Consider the following 9,142-nt stretch of genomic DNA (forward strand, 5'->3'; position numbering starts at 1 on the left):
AGTATGGCATTGCCAAAAAGTGCTATGGTGCTTAAAATTGATTTAAATGCTCAAAAATATATATATAAGTTAAATGACTGCTTGAAAATTCTCAGTGCTCATTTTGTCCAAATATAATCGAACACAGATGGATCTGTGCACTCGTGGGAGAGCACGCACAGGGTTACTTGGCTACCTTTAGTGGGACTGCCAGCCGAGAGTCACCCTAGCACGGAGCTGGCCAGGCAGCACAGCTCCCCTGTTCACCATGACTCCGCAAGCTGCTGGTGCTGAAGGCCTTTCCTTTGTCACATTCTATCCACATCTTTGGATCTTAGCATTCTGATCTACTTCAAGTTCAGCCTTCTGGTTCCTGTCTCATCCCGTGACATCTTTGATGTGTAAAGCCAAAGCCCATTTCGGACTCAGTAGATCTGTCTTATTTTGGCGATTAAACTTTGCTACATCACATAGGGACCGTTTCTAAAATGCCTAAGACATTAGATTTCAGTGAATAAAAATGAGTAATGAGGAGCAGTGTTGGGAAATCTCTGACAGAATGTTTGCATCAGCTCTATCAGTGTACTAAAGAGGGTCGAATATGGAAGACGTAATTGGTGTGTCTCCATTGTAAAAGAGTAACATTTGGCTTCTGTTATTAGTCTAAGCATATTTGAAAATTAGACACTCTGTGTATCATTTTGTTCCTTTTCAGTAATGCCTTTTTTTATGTCAGTGTTTTTTTTTTTAAAGATTTTATTTATTTATTTGACAGAGATCACAAGTAGGCAGAAAGGAAGGCGGGGGGTGGGGTGGGGTGGAGGTGAGCAGGCTCCCTGCTGAGCAGAGAGCCCGATGTGGGGCTCAATCCCAGGACCTTGGGATCATGACCCGAGCTGAAGGCAGAGGCTTTAACCCACTGAGCCACCCAGGCGCCCCATCAGTAATGCCTTTTAAAACACGTTTGCATTACTTTTGTTCCAAACACAAAGAAGATATTACCAGAATAAAAATGTCTATCTATAAGTTTGAAAATTACAAAATTTGCATTTGTGGGTTCCAAAATTAAAGAGTAATTTACATCAGGGCTTCTTACCTCAGATTCTATTGACAACTGATAAACAACCCATATTTTCTGTAGTAGATCTCCAGGGAAGAGAAGAAAGTATGTATGAAAGGGCATTTATTTCTCTAGTCAGAGACATTCTTAACCCTACACTGCCTGTCACTCAGGCTAGTAGCTCTCAGTCTTTACCATGGTTAAGAATCTCTTTGGAGATAGTGTATGAAAGGTACAAACTCCTGGATCAGATTTTACCCTCAGAGATTTTGATCTTAACCTATGGTGGGGCCTAGGAATCAGAGTTCTAGGAACATGCTGTTTGGAGAAGCATTCCTGGAACAGGTGGCCACAGGTGGACTCAGGGAAGTCTGAACCTCCTGAAACTTCTGTGTCAAATGATGTGTATCTGTGCCTATTTGCATACATTTGCATTTCTTCCCAAAGTCTTAAAAGGGTCCATGACCCCCACACACACAGAAAATTAAAAATCACTGATTTTTATCAAACCCTTTTATTTGACAGATAAGAAATTTGACCCTTCAGAGGTTAGCCAAGTTTCTGAAGATCACATAGCTGGTTATTGTTGGAACCATGATTAGAGCCCATCCAGATCTGATTTTATTTTTATTTTTATTATTTTTTTTTAAAGATTTTTATTTATTTACTTGACAGACAGAGATCACAAGCAGGCAGAGAGGCAGACAGAGAGAGAAGGAGGGTAAGCAGGCTCCCTGCTGAGCAGAGAACCCAATGCTGAGCTTGATCCCAGAACCCTGGGATCATGACCTGAGCCAAAGGCAGAGGCTTTAACCCACTGAGCCACCCAGGCACCCCCAGATCTGATTTTAGAGGCTATCATAATTAAGTATACCAAGGACAGTAACTAAATAATTGATATGGGCAAGTTCTTCTTGATAGAAGTTAGTGAATGCAGAAGGAATGATGGAATTAAAAAGTCACCATTTTTGTAGCCCCTAATTAAAACAAGTGATTTAAGAGCCAGTCATCAATGGATGACATCACTAGATGAATGGAGGTCAGGGAATTTTATCATGGAGGGTTCAGACAGTTACCTTCTGAGCTCACCAACCAACTTCAGCCTCACAAAAAATGGGGCAAGTGTTCTGTGCTTCCTGATATGATGAAAATACAAAAATCTGCAGCATCTCCTTTGAAAAATTCTTGCTTTGTAAATTGAATCCAAATTCACATAAATCTTTTAACTTCCTTTTAGAAGAAATGTGAGGGCTGGAGGAATGAATTAAGTGAGATGTTAAAGAATCCAGAGTGTGGGTCATTCTACAGGAAAACAAGTCATTCGCATTAAGGAAAAAAGGGGAGCAGAACCGCTCTTGGGTATGGCCTTTGGATGATGATTAGACCAAACCACCTATAAATGGACAGTTTGGGGGTTTTTTTGTTTTGTTTTTGTTTTTTGATTTTTGATTTTTATTTATTTGACAGAGAGAGCATAAGTGGGGGAGTGGGGGAGGAGTAGGAGGAGAGGGAAAAGCAGGCTCCCTACGGGGCAGGGATCTCAGGACCTGGGATCATGACCTGAGCCGAAGGCAGATACTTAACTGACTGAGCGGCCCAGGTGCCTAACATTTTGAAGATAATCAGGAAGATGTTAAGTCGAAACTAGACATTAGGTAATACCATGGAATTATTTATCAGGTGTGATAATAGTGTTGTGGTTATATAAGAAAAATCCATTGTTTTTAGAGATACGTACTGAGATCGGTAAGAATGAAATTACATGAGATCTAGAATTTTTAAGAATAGGTCATTAAAATAAAGAAAGAAAGAATGAATGAACAAACAGTGATAGGTGATGCAAGGGTGGCAGCATTGAGCTAACTTTTGAACCTTGGTTATGGCTATAAGGAGTTCCCTGAATTATTTGCTTTATTTTTATGTGCCGGCAAATGTTCATAATAGAAACAGGTGACCTTATTTTTATACAGCCAGCATTTTAGAGCCACAGTTTAAGTCCAGGTCTGTCTGAATCTACAGCCTTTGTTAGGATTTGGCAGACTACAGGCCTCAGTCCATTTTGTAAGTCAGGTCTCTTTCGAACATGCCTTTTTGTTTACCTATTGTCCAAGGCTGCTTCTGCACCCCAGTGGTAGGGTTGAGTAGCTGCTCCAGAGACTTTATGGCTGAGCAAGGCTGAATATTTACTAAATCTGGCCTTTTACAAAAAAAATTTTGTGGACCCTGATTTATATATACTTTCCCACCACCTTGCAGTTTCAAGGCAGTTCCTTCCCAACCCCAGCTAAACCAAGTTTGGTGTTCGCTGGTGTATTTTTTTATTATTAAGGCTGCAGAAGACATACCTTTGTTCACTGAAATTGATGGGGATGATTTAGTAATGTAATGATGTTTCAGTTAGTGAGACTTTAAGTATATATGTAGTCTGAAATTTAGTAATTCAGTGTTTTCAATTCAAGTGTTACTATGAGATTGTGTGACAAAGGGCAGAAGAGAGGTTATGGACAACTGTTAAAGAACCTGTAGGTGAGACTAGGGTGTCTTCTCTTTAGCTCTCACCACTGGGACATGTGAGTACAAAAACAGCCCCATGCCACTGTCCCCAGAATGTATTTATTTAGTTGCATTGTAGTTTAGGGGCTGTGCATCTGGCTGGCATTGGGCTGATTAGAAGAGGTTCAGGAAAGCTGGGCTCCATGTAGGCCTGTTCGAAGGATCATCTTTGTTAGCTCTTAAGTCAGGTTCCTGCTGGTAGGTTGTGGTTCATTCCTGTCACACCTGGGCTGGACACTGTGAGGCAGCCCTTAATCTGTTCTCCTTTAAGTGTAACATCTGTTTGCTTTCCTACCTTGCCCATTTCTGGGATTTTTAACACCCTCTTCCCCGTCCCCGCCTTCAATCTGGTAATTCTGTGTGTTATTCAGGAAGACCTACTCTTATACCACTGTCCTAGGACAGGTCAGGTTTTCTTTTAGTCCCAGGATACTACATGATGCTTAATGGATGGGCAGCAAAGTTTTTTTGAAATTCAAGTGACTTCAATTTTTTGGCATACATGCACGTTTTGAAAGTAGTTAGAAAATATTTTACCTTGTATTTTTGTGGAATGGAATCAATAAATAGAGATGATTTGGGGCAAATAATCTCTGTTTTGGGGTACTTTGTTTGACTTACATTTTGAAAAAAATAATTGGGATCAGTGACAGACATGTAATAGTAATAGTGCAAATAAAAGAAAACTTGAAACAGAAATGTCATAGTAGAACACTGGAGAGATATAGGGATTTGGGGCAGCTTCGGAACTATTTCATGAAGAAATTGAAATGATTGTGTTTTATGTTCTAGGTATTTTAGCCAGAGAACCTTACTCTTAATTACAGGATTATATATACACATTTTCTCTGTTTTCTGCTACCTCATGTATAGGTAATGGTGTCTGTTTTCTTTGCCTTCACAGAGCAGGTGTTTTTTGCATTGATTCACTTATTCATCCATTGACTGATGCACTTCACCCATATTTATTAAGCAATTGCCATGTGCCAGGGACACACCTAGGTATTGAAGACAGTTGAGTAAGATAGATGGTTCCTGTCTTCCTAGAACTTACATTCCATCAGAGCTTTCAGACATCTACAGTTCTCCCATTTTGAAATGGGGAATTTTTAATTTTATAAGCTGAATTTCTTCAGGTGTTATACTTGCAGAGTTAATGCTCATTCAGAGAAAGAAACTCAAACAGAAACATCCTAGGCTCCAAATCGATGGCATTGATTTTTTTTGTAGGAGGTGTATTGTACATCTCTTCATAGCTAATAGACAAGTTAAATCTTTGACTCAAAAAGACTTTTGTCTTTTATCGAATTTAGTTTTATTTTGTTTCTGCTATTTTTAATGAACTATTTGGAAATCAAAATCTGTTGTTGCAAGTGTCTAAATGATATAAAGGGTCATCTGGTATCTCTGGTTTTCTTCAGGTTCAGGAAGATTTGACTGAAGAGAAAAAAAGGGAATTGGAGCATAATGCCGAGGAGACATATGGTGAAAATGAGGAAAACGTAGGTATAGGACCGAGATGGCTACTGGCGTGTGCGCATGCGTAGGAGACACGTCTGGCTGGTTGGGGAGAGGTACCAGCGGGTACCCCTCGGGCGCCGGGCAGTTTTAACGGGCCCACCTGGAATTAGGAAACCCTGTGACAACGGGAAGGTTAGGGACCAGCACTGTTGCCTGTCGGAACATATTCCTCCACTCGCTTCCTTCCTCTAAAAATGAGTAACTTCACACTAATCCTTTAAGGAGGGAATTATTTATATCAGTAACCCTGTGCCCTCTCTGTTCGTTTCCCCTTTTCCTTTTCAGGCCGACGGAAAAAACAATGATGGTGAAGAAGAAGAAGCTCGAGAAGACCACCGCCCCAAAGGCCGAGAGGAACCCTATGAGGAGGAGGAAGAAGAGGAGGAAGACGGGGCTGCGGCTGCGGAGAAATCCCAGCGAAGAGCGGAAATGTAGCGGCGCCGGCCGCGTGGACAGTGCTCAGCGACGGGTTCTTTTCAAGCTGCTCAGAAATAAATCTGCCTGCTGAACTCTAGGATATTTAATTACAAAAATTAAGAATTTAGACTTTTTTTAACTTTTATATTAGAAATGCTCATACATTTATATGAATATATTTTGATAACCTAGTCTAAGTTAGAGCTTCTTTTATACTCAAGCTAAACACGAACCAGAAGAAAAACAATAAAGCAAACCTTAGCCTTTGAATCTTTTTTCATAGATTATGTGATGTTGAAAAGAGCACCGATTTTGTATATTTCAGCTTGTTACTTTTCTGTCTCCTAGTTTCCAGGTGTTCTGTTGTTTGCCTTTAGTAAAATACAGGATGTCAAGTAGGGAATACTGCAAAATGCTGTATAGCCTTTAAGAACAATGGCCAGTTTATTAACTGCTGCCTTTCTGAGGTTCTTGTGTATAGTTGGGTAGAATGTTCACCCCTCTGTCTCTGGAATGAGGTCCATGTACAGACTGACATACGATTGGAAAAGCATTTTGTTTATAAAGACATTGTTTTCCAGACTTTTCGTATATCAGAAAAATGTTTGGCTCTACTTCAAATCACAGCTGTTCATGAAAGAAATTAGATTTTAAAATGAGATGGTATTCAAACTTACGCCACAGTATTCTGGACTTTGATAATCCAGTATTCAAACAAGGTAGGATGCATCGGTGTATTAACCTTCTTGAAGGACTGAAACCTTGTTTAATAACTAATTTAGTGTGTGAGGTGCTATGTGAGCACCCATTCAGTTCTTTTTTGTCTGAAATCAACTAGTAATATCCTTGTTTCAATATCTAGTTCTCTACCATAATATATATTTCCCCCATAAACTCCGGTCCTCAATATGTAATCACTTTGATGACAAGTATGAATATGAAGGCATTCCAAATTACACAGTTGAATAGGGTTATTTCTTGTAAACTATACAGTAAAATACCCATGGTGATATGATAGACCCTCATGACTTTTCTGTTTGCTGGGATTGGAGCTTGTGTTATGCCCATTTTAATGTATGGCATTTTAATGACTACAAAAGTCCCCTAAAATAAAAAAATTAAAAATCAAAAATTCTTCTGGGATCAAGACATATTTGTCTCTCTACATAAAGATTTTTAAATATATAGAATTAGGTTATATAATTCATATGTGTGTGGTTTTATAATACTCTCACGTTAATTAAAAGATTTAATTTATACCATTGGTATATGAATGTAAAGTTAGTTTTTAATAGCCACACTCATGTATGGTTTTGATTATTATCCCAGTGGAGTGATTATATGTATGCATAGGAATGTTTTGTTCAAATATATTTTGGATTTTCAATAATCATAAATCAAATTTTACCTTTATGTATAAAAACCCTTTATGTAATGTAAAATGTATAATACTGTACATAATATTCAGAATACAATTATTTTGGTAAATTAGTTTTTATTTTTAATGTCCCAGTTGCAGTATTTAATTATTTGAACCATATTGAAACTTGGTAATAGTCAATAAAGCTATAAAAAGCAAGTGGTAAATCTTGTCAGGTCTGTGATATCTTATTAGTTTCTGATCTTATTCTTCAGTTCTTTTTTACAGAAGGAAAAATTCTAGGAGGTACCAATATAGATTAATGAATTATAAAATGCCTTTCCAACCTTTTCCTACTTTCCTTATCTCTCTCTCTCTCTAATTGGATTGGTACTTTATTTTCTTTACCCCTCTCCTAAAGAAAGAGCTAAGAATTATTTTACTTGAGCTAGTTCCTGGGAAGAAAATAGAAATAGGTACAGATATGTAAGAGACTGTCATGTGAGCACACACAAAACAAAGAAATACATTTTTTTTAAAAGATTTTATTTATTTATTTGACAGAGAGAGATCACAAGTAGGCAGAGAGGCAGGCAGAGAGGGTGAGAGGGAAGCAGGCTCCCTGCTGAGCAGAGAGCCCGATGCGGGACTCGATCCCAGGACCCTGAGACCGTGACCTGAGCCGAAGGCAGCGGCCTAAACCACTGAGCCACCCAGGCGCCCCAAGAAATACATTTTAAAGCCCCCCTAGGAAAGCAACCAGCACAAACCATTCTACTCTATGGCACCAAGTTCTAGTCCCATCCTAGCTACTGTTTGGAAGAGAACTAATAAATCAGAGTTGAGATACATTAATGAGATGCGCAAAAATAAAATGTCACTTGTATTTATCTTGCCAATTAATCTGTGATTTTTGGTGCCACCAATAAATCAAAGGATTTGGTCCCAGTGACATATTCAGAAGGAGGGAAAAGGCACATTTATTAGGGACAAGTACAGTGAACACACAAAAAAACTACATTAATACAATGTAATATCTAGGTATTTGTAAGCATGACTTTAAACTTTAAAAGATCCTGGAGTAAGGATATAGTCTGAACCACAGGTAAGTCAACAGCGACTCACTTTCTTTTTCTTCTTCTTTTTTTTTTTTTTAAAGATTTTATTTATTTACTTGACAGAGATCACAGGTAGGCAGAGAGACAGGCAGAGAGAGGAAGAGAAGCAGGCTCCCTGCTGAGCAGAAAGCCTGATGCCAGGCTCCATCCCAGGACCCTGGGACCATGACCTGAGCCGAAGGCAGAGGCTTTAACCCACTGAGCCACCCAGGCGCCCCGTGACTCACTTTCATAAAGGAAAATTATTGACATTGAATGTCTTCATGATGCATGCAGTGTGTAAATAGGACCCACTTTATCCCCAAAGCAATTCTCTGTTAGGCTGATGAAATCCCTCTTCTCACAGTTGAAGAATTTTGCCCTCTTGGAGCATTTGACATTATTTAACTGCTCTGAGCTCTGTTTTGTCTTTAGTCCTCTCATGACATTGTGGTGCATCCACACTGTGGCACGTTGCACAGCCATTAAAAAAAAAAAAATGGGGCGCCTGGGTGGCTCAGTGGTTTGAGCCGCTGCCTTCGGCTCGGGTCATGATCTCGGGGTCCTGGGATCGAGTCCCGCATCGGGCTCTCTGCTCCACGAGGAGCCTGCTTCCCTCTCATTCTCTCTCTGCCTGCCTCTCTGCCTACTTGTGATCTCTCTCTGTCAAATAAATAAATAAAATCTTAAAAAAAAATGTTTCTGTTTCTATTTCTGTTCTCAAATCCTCTGTCTTATATTATCGCTTCCTACTTTGCTTCTTACCATCTTGGCTACTTCTTCTCAATCTTTTTTTTCAGGATTTTCTTCTTATACATGCCTGTAAATTTTAGTATTCTTCAGCTTTTGTCCCAGAGCTTTTTCCCTTACAGCCCTCTCCCCATCCATGTCTTTTTTTTTTTTTAAGATTTTTTTTTAAGATACAAGCAAAACCTGCTTTTAGGTTCAGTATCTCAGTTCACTAAGCTTCCCAAAACAAAGTGTGTCCTTGATTCTGTCTTCATTCTCTATGGATGCTACCAAAATATCTTTAAACTTGCCCATTTTTTTTTTTTCCTATCCCTACTATCCTTGTTCAGGCCACTGTTACCTTTTACCTGTGATGAGAGAACAGAAGCCAAGCTGAGGACAAAACAGAAACTGACACCCACAACC

General features: G+C 39.2%; 1 protein-coding gene across 4 annotated transcripts in view; it reads left to right on the forward strand.

Annotated features, from left to right (window-relative positions):
- The window catches only part of GOLIM4 (golgi integral membrane protein 4), a 78,524-nt gene extending 71,415 nt beyond the window's left edge, over positions 1-7,109 (forward strand). For all 4 annotated transcript variants that reach the window (XM_046001911.1, XM_046001912.1, XM_046001913.1 and 1 more), the window contains 2 exons: positions 5,014-5,094; positions 5,399-7,109. In XM_046001911.1, the coding sequence (XP_045857867.1) occupies positions 5,014-5,094; positions 5,399-5,548 (231 nt within the window). In that variant the 3' untranslated portion in view covers positions 5,549-7,109. The remainder of the gene's footprint in view (positions 1-5,013; positions 5,095-5,398) is intronic.
- The last annotated feature ends 2,033 nt before the right edge of the window (positions 7,110-9,142 follow it).

This window comes from Meles meles, chromosome 4 (genome assembly GCF_922984935.1).
Source record: "Meles meles chromosome 4, mMelMel3.1 paternal haplotype, whole genome shotgun sequence".
NCBI lineage: Eukaryota > Metazoa > Chordata > Mammalia > Carnivora > Mustelidae > Meles > Meles meles.